The 17864-nt window shown below is 41.3% G+C and overlaps 1 protein-coding gene and 1 long non-coding RNA gene across 4 annotated transcripts in view; one reads left to right on the plus strand and one right to left on the minus strand.

Moving 5' to 3' along the window:
* The window catches only part of LOC136448236 (sperm-tail PG-rich repeat-containing protein 2-like), a 20307-nt gene extending 13781 nt beyond the window's left edge, over positions 1-6526 (plus strand). For both annotated transcript variants that reach the window (XM_066447529.1, XM_066447530.1), the window contains one exon: positions 5314-6526. In XM_066447529.1, the coding sequence (XP_066303626.1) occupies positions 5314-5448 (135 nt within the window). In that variant the 3' untranslated portion in view covers positions 5449-6526. The remainder of the gene's footprint in view (positions 1-5313) is intronic.
* Positions 5874-17864, minus strand: part of LOC136448237 (uncharacterized) — a 27981-nt gene continuing 15990 nt past the window's right edge. For both annotated transcript variants that reach the window (XR_010757848.1, XR_010757847.1), the window contains one exon: positions 5874-5902. This is a non-coding gene — a long non-coding RNA (uncharacterized lncRNA). The remainder of the gene's footprint in view (positions 5903-17864) is intronic.

The following is a 17864-nucleotide window of genomic DNA, read 5'->3' on the forward strand; positions in this document are numbered from 1 at the left end:
AGAAAGCTGTTTCTTGTTCGTTTTATGGCAGTAAACTAAGTTGTAGGTCTGGTGCTTTATTGCTTTACACTTCTGAATGTTATAACCCGTGTGTAGGAGGAAATAGTCCCTGGCAAAATTGATTTTTGGGACCGGTAGTGTGGAGATCACTTAACAAAGCAGTCTCTAGCTCATCTTATGGCAGCAAACTAGCTGTTAGCTTGATACCGTATTGCTTTACACGTCTAGATGTGTAGGAGGGAATAGTCGTTGGGAAAAAATCATTTTTTCGTTTGAACGTATTGTTGAGATGACTCAACGATGTCTCTCACTTGTTGTATGGCACAAAACTTTGAAAAACAGTGGGTTTGAGAGATCTCTAGTGCAACACCCCTCAGGTATGCACAGTTTAGATAAACAGGAGTGCATTATATACTGGGGGACGTTGGGTTGGAGATCTGTTTGGACGTATCTTTTCAGGGTGGCAGAATTATGTACCCTGGAGGAATTATGTTGGTATATGTTATACCTTATTACATTGATTGTTCATGTTATAACTCTTAATGTGTAAGAGGAAATCCTCTTTGGGGGAAAGAAATTGATCTTCAGGTTTTGAAATGACCCATGATGTTGTGATGAGTAGGGCATCTAGGCCTTCAAGGAAGGGGTTTTTTTTTTTTTTTGCCAACAATGTGCTATCCTGGCCCCACTGTCCCATGCCTGCAAGACGAATGTGTTTCCTGATGGAGATAAGAGCCACAGTAGCCTGCCTTGTCTCCAGGGACGGTCCAGAATGGCAGGCTGTCAGGCCAGCTTCTCCCAGCCTGGGGGCACCGTGGATTTTACTAGGGGGGCTGCACACCCTGTTCTATAAAGCGTAATGAGCTGTTAATACAATTCTTTAAAAGGCAACTACTCTAATTTAACGTCAGTTGTATAGAGCAGTACTTTTAGGTAATAGATATATACTTTTTTTAGGGACTTTCTTGTTCATAAAGTATAAAGAGTAGACCACCCTTCTGAATTTACCATACATGGAGATGAGAGTCGATGCAGACACTTTGACTAGTTACAGGGCAAAATAGTGCAGCTTTGGAGCGAGTCCTGCAGTTACAGTGGTTACTGCTGGGAGGCGCTGCTTGCACATTTGGCATGAAGATCGCAGATTGGATGAACACCGGCACAGACCATTGGCACACCATCTCTTCTGACTTTCTGCCAACAAAGAAAATGCCGTCCTTTGAAAAACACAGACCTCAGGCTGGTCTTAAGGTTTCAAAAGAAGACCAAAGACATGTGCGATGAGTTCAGAGAATCTTCCGCGCTCTGTCTTTCTGGCATTTAAACAAGAAAGGCATGTGGTTCAGACAAGGGGAGTGATTAAAAGTACACATGCGGAGGCTAGAAACTTCGGGGATTGTTTAATGTGTAGAACTTGAATTCAAGACACATAATCAACAACTTTCTTTCCTTTGATCATTTCAAAGAACCCTTCAAAGAAAGGACCTGTCCAGTGATTTGATTACAGGAAAGATCTCGGTCTATTTTTGTTGTTTTTGCGAACTTTGGAGTATCGAGAAAACTTTGCAGTCTTCCCCAGGATCTATTTGGTGTTTATGAAAGACCAGTCATTTGATTGTGGGAGACAGCTTAATCTGTTTTTTCCTGGATGAACTTTCTGTTAGAAGTTTAGAGTGTTCAGAAAAGATAACAAGATATTTGCTTTGAGATAAGTCTACAAAAGACCAGCGATTTTACTGTAGGAAAGATCTCTGTCTATTTTTTTCTGAATGAACTTATAAGTTGTCAAGGAAACGTAAAAATTTTCCCTGTAATTCTTAGATTAGAAATATCCCCAAGATATTTGCTTTGAGATAAGTCTTACAAAAGACCAGTGATTTTTTTGTAAGAAAGATCTCTGTCTATTTTTTGTCTATTTTTTCTGAATGAACTTATAAGTTGTCAAGGAAACATTACAATTTTGCCTGTAATTCTTAGATTAGAAAAATCCCCAAGATATTTGCTGGAGGCGAGCCTGTGACCAGTGACTTGATTGTAGGAAACACCTAGCCCTGTTTTTCCTGGATGATCTTTCTGATAGATCTTCAGAAGTTTGGATTGTCCAGAAAACATACAAATCTTAAATTAGAAAGATCACCAAGTGTAGAGTTTATTAAACTGTCTTCTGATTATATTGTAAACATCTCAGCCTGTTTTTGTTCTGGGTGAACTTTCTGTCAGAAAACTGGGGTAACCAGAAAACATAATTACATGTAATGATCTTTGCTCTAAATACCTGGCTTGGAAATGAAAAAGATCGCTGAGATATTTGCTTAGGGATAATCCCATAAAAGACCGGAGGGACCATCAGTATTTCATGTCTGCCCCTTGATGCGCACTCTGCATACCTGGACCCTCCTCAAACTGACACCAGAGAACGGCGTAAGGACACCTAAAACACAGCTGGAGATAAAAACCATCCTCTGCCGAATTTTTGCCTTATCTCTGTAGAGATTGAAGGGGTGAAGCGCTACTGGTAGCATTGTTTTCCATAATTATGCAGCGCTATTACAAGGGGAGACCCTGTTACCCAGCAAAGATGACACAGAAGAGATAAGAACAGGTCCACCTGTTTTTTGTCATCATTATTCAACTATTAGGCCACACCAATTTAATTATCTTGGTTAACGGATTTTTAGAAAACTGCCCTAAAATGTCTGACATCCAAGGAGATTATAATGAAGTCCCGTGGCCCAGTTTTCCTCTTAGAACCCTGTTCAAGTCTTATTCTTTTGTTTTCTTTTCTTTTCTATTATAAAAAGGCCCTAGAATATCAGAGATCCAAGGAGATAAAGTCCTGTGACCTAGGACCTTGATCCATGCATCTGTCTCTTCCCTCACTCCTAACCGCCGGTTATCAGTCTTGTCATGACCTTCGACCTTCTTGTCCCATATAGATACGACGTACTGCAGCTGATGTCCCTCGTGTAGAGGACTAAGCCAAGTTCAACTTCAAAGTTTGCCCCCCTCGTTAGATCTAATTCAGTCAGCCGCAGGCTTGTAACGCAAAGCACACCCCAGAATCGCGCAACCTTAGAAGCTATTACCTACTTTAACGATGGCTAACATTTTCCTTGTATGTTCTACTGCTGTGAACTTTGCGTAAATGCTCAGGAAGGACAACTTAACGGGTTTTCCTCTTTGACAGATTACTGGGAAAAGGTTACCGTAACGGTTGTTTGTAGTCAGTAGGAGGAACTGGGCCTTAACGAGGGGAGATTTAATTAACGACTTTGAGGTCAGAGTCCAAGGTTTCTTATCTTTAGGATAGACATGGTGATTCATATGTAGTGAAAAATTACTTGGAAAAGGTTACTGTTTTTAATGATTAGTGAGTGGGACTTGACCTTAATGAGGAAGCTTAATTTACAACTTAGAGAGGGCAGTAATTCTTAGAGGTAGGTCTTGAAGGAAAAGATGATGGCTCATTTACAAGAAGAAAAAAAGGAAAATACAACTTCAAGAAACTTTATAAACTAGACAAGTTAGATTTATTCTTTCTATATAAAGGTATCTTTTCTTTTCTTTCATTTGATATTTAAAAGTAAATAGAAAATTTGACTACAAAGATATTCAAACTATCTGGAAAGTGATGTCCTAAATTCCCAGTATTGTTCAAAGTATAATTCATAGTACCAAGAAACAATGATGTCACTTGAGGTGACCTTACAGGACAAGTGTGGCTACAGTTTAACATAATGTAAACCACTTGACAAGGTACAAGTTGGGATTGATGTAGCAAACAGTGATGCTTCTAGGGTAAACATCTTCACTTACTCCCCAGGGGACAGGAAAGTGCTCTGAAGATGTCTTGCGATATTTTCTTTGATCATGATCATTTTTGTTGCTCAATTTTTTTGAAAAAAGTCTTTGTGCAAGAATTCTTTCTCGCTTGTTTCACTTGACTTTAAAAGGTCCGAAAACCAAGCAAACAGATTGATGTGGCCTTACATAGACAAGGTTCAAGTAGTTTTAAGACTTTGATTGTAAGTTTCTGTGCAAGGATTCAACCCTTTACAGTAGACGAGGCTCGAGCATGCTTCTTGGAAGATGCCTTATCTTCAACAGGTGCATGGAGCCTCTAATTGGACTCCCCATGTTTCCTGGTTAATTTTGTAGACTGTAAAGATAAAAGTTACATCAAAGATAGGACAGCGTAGACTTTTAACGAGCCTTCTGATCCACTACAAAATTTCTTTGATTATAGGAAAGATTCAGACAGACGGAAGTTCAACTTACCATTCCTGTTAAAACAGAATGATGTTTAAATTGATGAAGTTTGAATTTCTTATAGATAAGAGGACTGAGTGTCTGCAAAAGTTTTCCACTTTCTTAAGAACATGCATAGTCATTAAGAAAATCTTAATATTTCAACTCCTGTGTTGTTTGAATTCTTCTAGTGTTGGAAAAGTATCTTTCAACCATTTATCGTAACTTTTTTACTTTATTTTATACTTTTGTGAGTTAGACTTCTCCAATTCCACGATACATTGCAGCAATGTTCTTGGAGCCAGCATACACTGAGCTTGTAGACTGTGGCTTGTCAGTTTAAGTAGAGAAAAATGTGGCCAAACTCCAGACTCTAATGCAGACCATATCTCAGGACAGGGGGGCACATGGTCCCGTTTCTCCCTGTGCATCTTTGTCAGTTCCAATTAGCGCAGGAACAAGTTAGTACATGGGTTCAGTAGGGGGTCATGAGGGGAGGGTTCATTTGTCATGCTTAACTGGTGGCACGAGTTTGTTACAGGTTTGCGAAGCAAAACCTTTGTTGGATCCGTTAGCATGTGTGGTGGCCGCCATCTTGATTTTGTGACGTCGCAGGGTAGCCATACCATTTCATTGGGAGGGGTGTTTTGGGGGTCGCTAGCATTCTCTCTATTTAAACGAATCGGCACACAACTATCACACATTCAACACAAATAAAAAGAAAAATTCAATACCGATTCATATTTACAAAAATACCCCTTAATTGCTAAACTAACATAGCAAACCTGATGTATATATAGCACAAATACTTAACTCTAGTTTGTTTTGTTTTTATTGCATATCCGTAAGCTGCCTTCATGGCGTAATACAGCAGGTTTGTACTGAAGGGTACAAGCTGCATATCCGGACAGATTTATTTCATCCACTTGCACTGGGAAGGACTCTTTTCAATTTAAGTGTGGTGGGTTCTTTAACGTGCTTGAGGTGTGGCTGTCCTAAACATGAGAACATCCATTTAACGTCCAGACAAAACATGTTGTAACGCTCTGTCATTTTTTGTTACAGTTGAGTCCACTTCTCCAAGACACCATTCTCAAGGGCACCTTCAACGCAACGCTCAACAACCCCGTCACGACAGCGTACGACACTGCCAGCCAATCAGAAACCACCAAACAAGCTTTCCTGCTCGGAACCGTTTAACCCACGTAATTCTAGAATTGTACAGAAATATCTGCAATTTGATTGGTTCGGCCTCATCCAATAGGAAGACTTGTTACATGCACTTCAAATCTAACAAGCGTTCTCATTGGCTTTGACATATTTCTAGAGTTTTAGAAAAATATCTGTAATCTTATTGGTCCAGCTTAACCCAATAGGAAGCCTTGTTACATGTACTTTAAAGGGTCAATCTAACAAGCAATCTCATTGGCCTTGGTCCATTAAACAGGTGGTAGATCAACCAATCAGGTGGTTGGAGACATTGTTAGATACAGGACATGTAAATACAATCTACATCGTTGAAGTGTAGCACACTGTTGGTCCTTTGTTCCTTACAAGTTCACCAAAGCCGATTCCAGTTAAGAATAGACTCTTTGGAGAAAGTGTGAAGACATCTTGACTTCTTGGTGTTGACCGCAGTTCTTCCAGAAAGTTCCTGTAGAAAAAGAAGGAAAAAATTGTGTTGCCCAATGCTGCTTACAATCGAAGAACTGATTTTCTGAGTCTTTGAATACCAATCACATTACTATCTGTTACACTGAAAACAATGATAACATACCTCATATTTGTTGACTGTAAGTCAAGATATTGAAAGCACGGTCCACTTTGATTTGGAAACTCCATGTTTTTTTGCCTCTCTGCAAAGCTCATTTGTTATGACGTTACAATAAAACATCATGCAAAAGAAGAACTTTGCATCTTTGAGAAATTGGAATTTCCAACTTGAAGTGAAGTATACAGTCAAACCTGGCTAAGAAGACCACTTCGGGGACCGATGAAATATGGTCTATGTGGACAGGTGATCACTATACTTGTACAGGTTTGACCAAATTCAAAATGATTAGCTATCATAAAACACATATACTAGTACCGGTAATCCAGTTGTGCCATTGAAATGTGTAAAAAGTTCACCAATAAGCACAATGGAAATGTGTATAAAGCTAAATCTGTGTTTTAGTGTATTATATATGACTGAAAATGTGTCTATTTTATATTCAAGAGAGTTTTGTACAGCACCCTGTCATGTACATGTGTGAAAATACAGTATTGTTTTATTGAACTTATTGATTCTGTCTTGTTCTTGTCCTCCTTTACTCTTTCTCACTCAGAACAACAACAAAATGTTTGTGAATGTAGGAATGTCATCACAATTGTCTTAAGGAAGATTTTAACTCTTTTATTATATGTAAAGAGCGTTTTTCTAAAGTGGATTTGCATGCTCAAAAGCGACAGTTTGAAAGGAAGTTGCAAGTAGAATCACTCTTCTCACAGCAGTAAAGAAATTATAACACTCAACAAAAAATGTTTGAAAAAATTTGATTTGATCAATCATATATCCATTAATACTTTATCAAATAACTCAAGTTTTGTCATTGAAAGATCTGTATAGGTTATTTGCCCCCAAAGTCAAAGAAACTAGATCTTTCTATGACAAAACTTGAGTTATCTTACAATTTGACCAACAAACTAGCAAAACGAGCAATTTGAAAGCTCAATTGGTGGCTGTAATACAGTAATGACAATAGGGGCACACCACTCCTTAAAATCAAGGCCCATTTTTCCCCTAAAGTAAAAAACTAAGTATCAACTACTGTAATTTTGTGCAGTCTTAATAGTTTGGAATGCACATTTCTGACAACAGGCATTCAGGATAACCAGTCGCGAGGAATTTGACCACTAAATAGAAGAAAAATGTTTGAAATGCCAACGAGGGGGGCTGTCACGATAATAAGCAGTCTACAACTCGCCGACAACAATGCATCTCACCTAACGTCCCTCCCAACAAAGAGACGCACCGGTAACACCCATTCATCAAAAGATCGACCCATCAGGTCGGTGGTAATCGGTGAAAAGTGAGGAAAAGCAGACCCAGGCTCCCCGATCCACACCCTATCATTGCCAGGAGGTGCTGCTCCATTAGTTTCGTCGGAGCTGATCACCGAGTAGCCTCACCTGGGGGAGCTAACCTGGGAGGGTAATTGCCCTGGGTCACAGAAGTACACCAAATTACTCTCCAAGCAGAGGAGGGGTTCCGGCAGGTTTTTGACCTGTTTTTAGGCGTTTTTGTCAGGCTTTCTACTTTGTGATTTTTGGCTATACAAAAAAAAATGACAAAGTAGAAAGCCCGACAAAAACGCCTAAAAACACGTCAAAAACCTGCCGGAACCCCTCCTCTGCTTGGAGAGTACACCAAATAACTGACTTACTCGAGCAACTGGATATGATTTTGGAAACGGTCAGACGTTTCAAGTAGCATCCACTACTTTTTGTCAGTAACACTGAGCAGGATTTCGAACTGCAGGTTTTTCCTATTGGACTATCTAAAATTGTCTTCATTTTATTTGCATATCGATTCATAGTACGTCACAGGTTAAAAACCTACTGTTCGAAATCTTGCTCAGTGTCACTGACGAAAAGTAGTGCCGATGCTACATGAAACGTCTGACCGTTTCCAAAATCATATCTAGTTGCTTGAGTAACTGCTATTTGGCGTATCTTATTACCTGGATGACAGGCGCAGTTTACATTACGTTTTTCGCGTCAGCGGCGAAATTTCCCGCTGTCGGGAGGCCGCTGTCGCGACGTCTCTAGACACACCGCCCGGAAATCTGACAGACACCTGCGGTGCTTGCATTTCGCCATCTTGTAGAAAGTATCGGGCGTTACAGCATAACAAAAGCAAAAAACAAAATTGTATGATTGTACAACGGTAGACGGCGTCTCCCCGCCCGTATTAAACTACAATGCAAAGCCTTGTTTATGTGTAGATATTCCATGCTCATCACTCGTAAATGTGGGGAGGGGGGCACAAGTACGATAAATATATCCGCGGGGAAATGAATGCACGGCACAAAAGTCGCCGCGGATCCCGCGAATCTCTCTCTCTCTATATATACCGGGGATCTAAGTAGACTTACAGTATGCTAATCAACGCGTGCTTTATGCTAATCGCCGAAACCCTGACTCCCGCTGACGCGAGCCCGACGTATTCTCTTTAGACGGAGTTTGAAGTTGACGGGGACTCCCGCTGTGCTGACGGGCGACGGCTTCGAAGCTGACGGGAGAAAATTTGTTGACAGCGGGACTACGTCGACGGGAATTGTCTTTACACGGGGTTCCCGCTGTCGCCAGTGGCGCTGACGCCAGTGGCGCTGACGGCAAAAGTATAATGTAAAGACCTTCATCGTCGTCACAGTGGTACGTTGGGTTGGGCCGAGAGTCATGGAGATCTGTCAGGGTTTGGCACACCTAACTCTCAACTGCATCCCTGCAAGCTGCACGTTGCAAAACATATCGCTGGAAAAATCGTAGAATTTGGCCAAATAGACGGCTAACATGCCAGAGAAGTTCGTCCGCTATAGAAGTTGCAGTTTGCGACCTCTAGATGGTCCCTACTAGCTGTCTCTCTTAGCATACTATTCACTCTATTTGGCCAATTTCTGCTATTTTTCCAGCCATCCGCGGGGCCTGGTAGTGGCTAACCAGTTCCATCCTGAAGACTAGTACTGCAAAGACAACAACTGCCTAACCTCAGGAACAGTAAAGAATTCGTAGCCCAACGGATATTCTTTGATAATATTTTGGTTGATTTATTTTTCTGGATTGAAACAAAACTTCAAACTTTTCTTCTGCTTTTTGCCGAGTTGACGCTGATGAGCTTTCAATCAGAAGTTTTCTCTTTTACAGTTGTAAGTTTCGCCCTAAAATTGAAAAATTGTACAGGCCGACAAGCATCAAATGGACAATGCCAATTTATGACCGCAATCATCTCAGAAAAATTAACCTCCACCAAGAGTCTGTTAACATCCCCTGCTGGCACAATACCCCCTGCACAAATCACCCATTAGCAGACCAGAGAATAAAGAGATTCATTCCGTCCCTCCCCTCTAACCACATGTTAGGAGCAAGTCAGGAGATAACGCGCCTCACACACCCTCTATAATAACCCCCTACTGGGCTAATTGTTGATGTCTAATTACCCTGCTAATACGCCCACTGTGGTAATTGCAGGTTTAGGGGGTTGTTGGGGAGGTTTGTCGTCCACTGGTTGAGTCACAACAAAGACGGGAGGCCGAAACAATGACAGTTTGATGCCGGTGGACAAATTGATCCTGAGCAGAGACAACAGTAAATGATCCTGTGCAGATCTGATGTGTTATCAAACATTCTCTTTACAACTGGGCCGGGCAGGAAAAAGGTTGTAGTCTTACTTCTAAGAGTTCTCTGCATGCAAGTCATTATCAAAATTCTGTATCGCTGTGCCCGACAGCTTACTTTCCAAAGATACCAAAAGTTAAAGTTCCAAAAGTTCACCACGAAAACCGCGAACATAAAACCACCGCGAACATTTCTGCATTTACAGTATTCCTTTTGCCAGGAATTTTTACCTTCCTGCATTCTCGTTGCCAATTATTCCCCTTTTTGCTGAATTCTACAATCTATACCCCAGTAGAAAGTTCTTGGGGTCCAGTCAAAAACCGTTACGATTTTGCCTCTGAAGATCTGCTTGGAGATTACTATGCACAACATCACCAATACAAACCAGAAGCTTTATCGTTCTAATACTGTTGAGCTTTGTAATGGACAGTTGATTCCATTCTTACTCTATATTCTGTACATGTCCGGAACCCAAGAGATACATCTAGGCTTGTGTCTAAATGCCTGATGATAATGATAAGTATGTATCAATTTGAAAACACCACACCTCTACATGTGTACATGTATATGCTGTATCTGAAAGATGATGATTTTCTTATTCTCCCAGAAATACAAGACAAAGGTCTCCAATGTCCCTAACCCACTCATTGGACGCTACATCACTTTATCCGGTGACTTACCATCGTCCTTTCGACAGGCTTGCCTCTGTGAATTTAATATGATTTTTCCAAGTCAAATTGACTTCGGTTGGGGAGGTAAAAAAAGTCATTGGAAGGAGAGGGATGGGCTCCGCCTTCCGATACCGTGCCCTAGACACAGTGGATAACAACCCATCCCCTACTGCCTCAAAAGGCTATGGGACTACCTTTACCTTTGACCTTACCTTTTTTTACTTAAGTCACAGAAATCAAATTGTCCATGTTGCCACCAGCCCAGCCTACAGCTACTCTGCCAAGCCTGAAATAGGGCGAGTCACCAGGGACCTCAAACGTAATGATTTTTCCATTAGTGAGATGAGTTTGCTCGTCAGACAAGGTTGTAAGCTGTGTGTACATAGGAACAGGGCTGATTAGGCCTAAAGAAATGTCGTGTTTCCGATTAACAATCGTGAAAAAAGTAGGGTTGATAGGTAGGGATTCTCGTTTTTTTTCTTTTTAGATTTTGTTTCAGTTTTGGGGTTTCCAGAGGATGATATATATATAATCAAACCAACATTGCCTTAGTCTTCTCTACACTCCAGAGACTGATACCAAAGTGACTGGGACAAGTGTGTAGCAGGGCGGGCAACTAATTGAGCCATTTCAAACCATGTCATGTGTGACCGTCTTCTGTATCAGGTCCTCCTGTGTCCATTTAAGTCAAGACGTGTAGCGCTGGGAGAATATCTTTGATCTACTGTGACATCTTTTGGAGGAGAGTAAGAGGGAAAAGGTGACGGTTTGACTGACCACTGTGATGGCAAGGACTGCACTTCATCCTAAACAACTCTAAAAGTTAGAATGCTAGCCAGTTTTTGCTGCACAAATGTCTATGACTGCATTTTCCCCATATTAGGCTTACTGGTCTCTAGTGCTGATTGCGTTTCCCTGTCCCTGGTGCTGACTGTGTTTCCCTGTCCCTGGTGCTGACTGTGTTTCCCTGTCCCTGGTGCTGACTGTGTTTCCCTGTCCCTATCGCTGACTGTGTTTCCCTGTCCCTGGTGCTGACTGTGTTCCCTGTCCCTGGTGCTGACTGTGTTTCCCTGTCCCTGACTGTCTTTCCCTGTCCCTGGTGCTGACTGTGTTTCCCTGCCCCTGGTGCTGACTGTGTTTCCCTGTCCTTGGTGCTGACTGTCTTTCCCTGGTGCTGACTGTGTTTCCCTGTCCCTGGTGCTGACTATGTTTCCCTGTCCCTGACTATGTTTCCCTGTCCCTGGTGCTGACTGTGTTTCGCTGTCCCTGGTGCTGACTGTGTTCCCTGTCCCTGGTGCTGACTGTGTTTCCCTGTCCCTGGTGCTGAGTGTGTTTCCCTGTCCCTGGTGCTGACTGTGTTTCCCTGTCCCTATCGCTGACTGTGTTTCCCTGTCCCTGGTGCTGACTGTGTTTCCCTGTCCCTGGTGCTGACTGTTTCCCTGTCCCTATCGCTAAATCTGTGCATCGGACAGGTGGTCTTCACACTTGTGTATGGAATAGAATCGATATGTGTTGCATAATACAAACTAGATCAAGCAACTTGTTAGACATTAAGGTAAAACATTACATACTACGTACAAAGATTGGAGTTTTCATGGTGGTTTTGAGCTTCGCGTTTTAAACAAGGGTGTAGGTGGGAACGAAGAAGACAGAACAAGCATTTTCAATGGTTTTGATTTTGTAGTGATCTGCCTGGATGCCTAACCTTCATTGACCTAATCTATGTTACATTAGACCAGGGCTGTCTGCAGCTTTAAATTCTTTCCATCCCACTCATCGTTTGACCCTATATCGTTGATTTTTGTTGATGAATTTTTAGCGTACGAAAATACATTTTCATCAGCTTCATGTCATGAAGTTCGGATTTTTTGGACGGATGGGGTGAATTTTTTGTCCATCTCAACAAGGGAATTTCCGTCCTTGGACCGAGGAACAGGTCCTGGAGACAGCCCCCCCTTTGGACCCACCTGTTTGTAGACCAGATAGCTGACCTACCAACCCACGCATGATTAATTACCATGTAAATTGGCTCTCCCGTCGCTGATCACACCCTTCATCCCGGCACAAACAGTGATGGAGGGCCTGTATGCACAATTCAGCACTCTAAGGCTACACCAATTTAATTTCCTGGTTAACAGATTTATTCAGCAAAAATATGGAGCGACAAGGAAAAAAATGAAAAATGAAAATTTGGCAAAAACATAACAACAATATGATTATTCAAACTTCAGCTTGAAAAAAGCAAACAAACACTCTACCGAAAACATCCAACTCACATTGGCAGACAAAAACTACATAAAGGCATTTAGGGTATTTTGCTATACTGGAAAATTGTTGAATGGCTTTAAGCCACTTTATACTAAGTAGAAATTTACTGAATGGGTGGTGTGGTGATTTTTTTTATTATTTTGATTTTTGGAAAAATAGAGGAGGTGAATCCGAGAACCAAGAAACTAAATTGGTGTGGCCTAATGATGCATCACTCGCAGGCCGCGCCAGTTCACCACTTCCAACCCAGTTGCTCTAAGTGAGGGTGCCGTGGTTACGGACACGTTTTCCCACATAGTCTTAAATGGAGCTCATTATAGTCGGATAAGTGGTCTGCGCTTCTGTCTCTCACCACATCTGGTTCAAATTACTTGGACCAGAAGGACTGGGGTTCAAGCCCCAGGTAGGACACCTCTGGACAAGAGGCGCATTGAGTCATACCAAAGACTTTATAAAAATGGTACGTACTTGTGAAACAGTATGGAAGTTAAACACACTTCACTGCCAGTGGATTAGCCCCCTGCTACAGTGACTGCACCACAGTGTGGCCCAGGGCTATGAAACGGAGATGGGCACCGCCCTATACATCAATAATGGTGTGGGAGGATTTTAACTAACTAAGATTAGCCTGGGTACCATTCTTTGTAGTAAGTCCATGTCGATTTGATTATATGGATGACATCCACTCGCGCATCAATTTCCGTCCGTTTACCCAAAAAATACAAGTTTTCGGCCATACTGTAAATTGTAAAAATACATGCTGTACATTGCAAAGGGATACTTATGTCGTACAATGGCAAGGTCAATTCCAAAGTCAAAGAAGTTTTGAAAGAACAAAAATGAAGAATCTATATTTCCGTATATACCATACTCTGCGTGTTTAGTTTTGTTTATTCTTGCTGACCACATGGATCTCATAATGTAGGCACACTTTTTGTCGCCAAACTTTTTCTTTATTTGCACGCTTGCATCAGTTTTAAAGTCCTCAGAGGATGTCATCCATATAATGAAATCAACATGGCCTTACTGCTTAGTAAGCAAGTAAAAGCGAGCACCAGCTGCAGTAACCATAGAAGATGGTACCCAGGTTAAAATAAGGTACATGTAGGGGCCTCTTTAACCTTCTCCCTGCTACCTAACCTCATTAGCAATTAACTTAGGAGCCCTTTGTGGTGACAAGTCCCAAAGTTCTTCAGTTGCGATATCATGAGTCACATTCCTGCAAAGACCAAAACTGTTGAACATTGCCGAATCATTTGCTACATCAAAACAATCATTTTACCTTTTCTGAAGCCTGCGCTGTTGTTTCTTTACTTGTAACGTTAACCATTTTGGATGATTTCAAGACGGATTTCTGGCAGCCAAACAGTTTAAAAAGGCGACAATAGACAAAAACTGTTGAATATTGCATAATCATTTGGTACATCAAAATAATAATTCTTCCTTCTCTATGGTTTGCAACTTTGCATAGTTGTTTCTTTAATATTTCAGATGATCTCTGCATGGTTTTCTGACAATCACAGAGGTGTGAAAACAACTGAGATTTTAAATAAGACCAAGGTGCTTGATTTTCACAGAGACTGCAAGCCATAATTATAACACCAAATAAGGCATGGAAATTGGAAACTTGAATTATTCACCAATTTCGGAGAGAATATTGGTAAATTTTGTAGCCTGTCCCTGGTGGCTCTAATTTGCGTTGTTCGGATTATCTCTCAATCATACCGGGATGACATCATCATTTGGTAGGGAGCAAATGATCCTTGAAATTAAACAGCCGACTGTAGGATTACATGTTGTCTTCGGGGAGAAACAAGCGCAGGTTGTCGTTACACCGAGACAACTGCAACACTTGTTTGTGGGCGGAGTTTATGGCTGTGATAATCTTTTTTACGACTGTCCAGAAAAAACGTTGGCGTCAAGTGACCAAGTGGCTAGCCTAGCGTAGCCTCTACCAGGCCCCCGTCCTATCGCTGGCAAAATAGTAGAAAACGACCGAAGTACTCCGCTTTACAGGGTAGTCCGCTATACAGTGAAGCTCCATTATCGAAATGGAACTTTATTGTATATAGCGGACTACCCTGTATAGTGGAGTACCTCGGCTGATTTCTACTATTTTACCAGCCATAGGACGGAAGCCTGATAGAGACTAAGCCTAGCGGACACGAGTTGAGGAGTCACTGCTCAGTTCCAGACATTCCTGGCTAAATGTGGTGACCTTACCGACAGTAGTATTACGTGTTGCCATCCGGAAGAAACAAGCGCAGGTTGTCGTTACACTAAAACAACTGCAACACTTGTTTGCAGGCAGATTTTATGACTGTAATAATCTTTTTTATGATGGTCCAGCCAAAGGGCCATTTCACCCATTCCCTACTTTACATCACTTGTTTTACATTGTAAACAAATGCAATATACATTTGTGCAATTTTCAAGTTTGTGCAATTGTGTATCTTAACGAACACTTAATCATGAAGAGCAAATCTAAACTTCATCACATGCATCACATGTGAAACTTAACTTCATCTAAAAGCACACTAGGTACTAAAATAATAACAGCTAAGTCGTTGGCACAGATTTTGCTTGAAAGATAGCTTTAAATAACGCTTACAGCTACATGTGCAAAAGTTATGTGTAACAGGTCGTTCAGTCCCGGGTCAGGACATCTCGGTTGGGGCTGCACCCATCTTTCGGAAGAGATGTAAAATGGGGGTCCTGTGTTTGAGGAAGTGCCTTGAGTACAGGGAAGGGCTAGCAACACTTCCCTGTAAAGATATAACCTGGTACTGAAACAGCAAGAACACCTGCTGCCCTATGTGCCACGGGCGCCACAAGGGCCTTAACAGAAGGGAAGAATAAAAGTGTCCACTGACTATGCATGATGTACAAAATGGCTAATAAACTGGTGGACCTACCGACTAGTAAATACTTAAACCAGCTCAGAAAAGATCAAGAAAAAGTACCAAGTACCAGACTTAATAAACCTAGGATTGATGTGTTCAAACATTTGTATTTTCCTAGAAATATCATGGAGTGAAACTTGTTATCGTCAAATACTGCAGAGGCATCCTCATTAGATAGCTTTAAACAATGCATGCAGTTAGATATGCAAAGGTTAGACGTGACAGGCCGTTCGGTGTAACATAACCAACTGCTTCCGCGCCGCGTGCCTGCATAGCTGGGGTGTTACGACGAAGGGCGGTTATACCGGCTATACAGATACAGAGTGACACAGATGCTATTGTTCTCTAAAGTATGTTCTTGAAAAAATGCCTGATATACATATATGCAGTGCACCTGTCGTGATTTGCTTGGCTAGTAGAATAGTCAGTTCGTCCTGTCAATCACGGGAGTGAATGGCCTATGAAATTGCTAAGCTCCTCAGAGGTGGCTGATTCTCATTTTCCAGGGGCTTGCCATGATCTCACCGAGGGGAATTCTCCGGAATTCAAATGAAATTTAGCAAGTTGTAATAATCGGTCTTGTCACATTGTGTACACAAAATACTATTTTTGAGTGAAATAGGGCTAGTGAATACTCTAGTGATACTAAACCATGATAACTAACTGAATAAAGGACATTTATATAAAATATATTATCTTTGATCTCCAAAGCCAATTTTCCAAATTTTGCATAAATGTCTATTCCCTGCTAAATACCAATAAGGCAAGCATGTGTCCGGAAAAATTGAAAACGAAATCACAATTTTACTCAGTCAAACCTGAAATTATGTGGCCATCTCTGCATAAGGACCATCTGGCCATTGCAACCACTTAAAACATGGTCAATCAGATTATTTTCCCCATTGACCCAGTCATAAAGAATCCTGTCTATAGCGAGTGTCCATCTGTCTACAGTGCCAGTTTCCTTTATTTAAGTCCATTTAGGGGGTCACTGTAGACTATTGCACTATAGACAGGTTTGACTGCATTGTATTTTGACATCTAGGAACCAATAAATTGAATTGGTGTGGCCTAGCGGTACATGTAACGTTATATCAATAGCCAGGTGGTCCTTATGTAGAGTCAGTCGCTTGTGCAGGTTTGACTGTACATTTACGTATATGAATGGCCAGGTGGTCTTGATATAGACGTCGGTCACTTGTACAGGTTTTGACTGTACATTTATGTACATCAATGGCCAGGAGGTCCTTATGTAGAGGTGGTCACTTGTACAGGTTTGGCTGTATATCAATGGTCAGGTGGTCCTTATGTAGAGGTGGTCAAGTACAGGTTTGATTGTGTCTCTATAAAACACGCACCTGCACAACAGGCTATGAACTTCGCCTTGATAGGATCTAAAACCTACAAGTTCAGAAAAGGAAGACATTGTAAGAACGTACTGAGTCTACTGAGGGCAGACCTCATGGACAGAGGACCAGGACCGTTGCGGTTGGAAAGAAAACTATGGGAGCTAAGGAAGCTTGCGATGACCCGGACACAGTGGAGAGAATTGAAGAAAGATTGATTGAAGCTTCAGAGTGTTTAATAGTATCTGTTTTATTGTCTGATTCAGTCCTATATAAAAAGGAAAAATAAGGAGCCCTGGGTGTTGGCAGTTGAATGTTCCTTTGTTTGTTTGTCTGTTTGTAACAATCAAAATATAGTAACGCAAAAGTTAAGGACTATGTCAGTTTTGAATAATCAAGAAAGAGTGACGTCATATGAATGGACAAAACCATTTAAGTTGGGGTCCTTCAGTAAACAATTACCCACCATGCCCACTGTGGTGACCATCCTTACATACATTGTTTATTTGAAAGATCGCCATTAGTGACAGTACATGATACATAACGTTACTTCCCTTATCTTCCTGGAGTCGTAATTATAAGAATCACGTTAAACATACATTACTAAACCTATCAACACACGTATCTACACTTACGCTAGTCTAAGGCCACACCAATTTAATTTCTTGGTTAACGGACTTTTATTTTCAACAAAAACAATTGTAGAAAAAAAATCATTTTTCTAAAAATATTTTTTTATGGAAATTTTAGATAAAATCCGTTAACCAAGATTTTAAATTGGTGTGGCCTAAGAGTCTTGCAACAACAGACCACTGCAGCAGCAAAGCATCGTGGACTCCTCCTACTATATATCACCCACCAGACAGGCCCACATCATGACCGGTCCTAATCCTCCCCATCTCACATCGCATCCTCATCACCTCAGCTCCCTGCATAATACATGAACGGCCAGACTCCGGAGTCCACTTAGTGCTGATTAACCAGGGCTGTCTCAAGCTTTAAATTTTGTTCCGTCCCACTCATTGTTTGCCTGGGAGCTGATTTTTAAAATT

Source organism: Branchiostoma lanceolatum, chromosome 14 (assembly GCF_035083965.1).
Source record: "Branchiostoma lanceolatum isolate klBraLanc5 chromosome 14, klBraLanc5.hap2, whole genome shotgun sequence".
In the NCBI taxonomy this organism is placed as follows: Eukaryota; Metazoa; Chordata; class Leptocardii; order Amphioxiformes; family Branchiostomatidae; genus Branchiostoma; species Branchiostoma lanceolatum.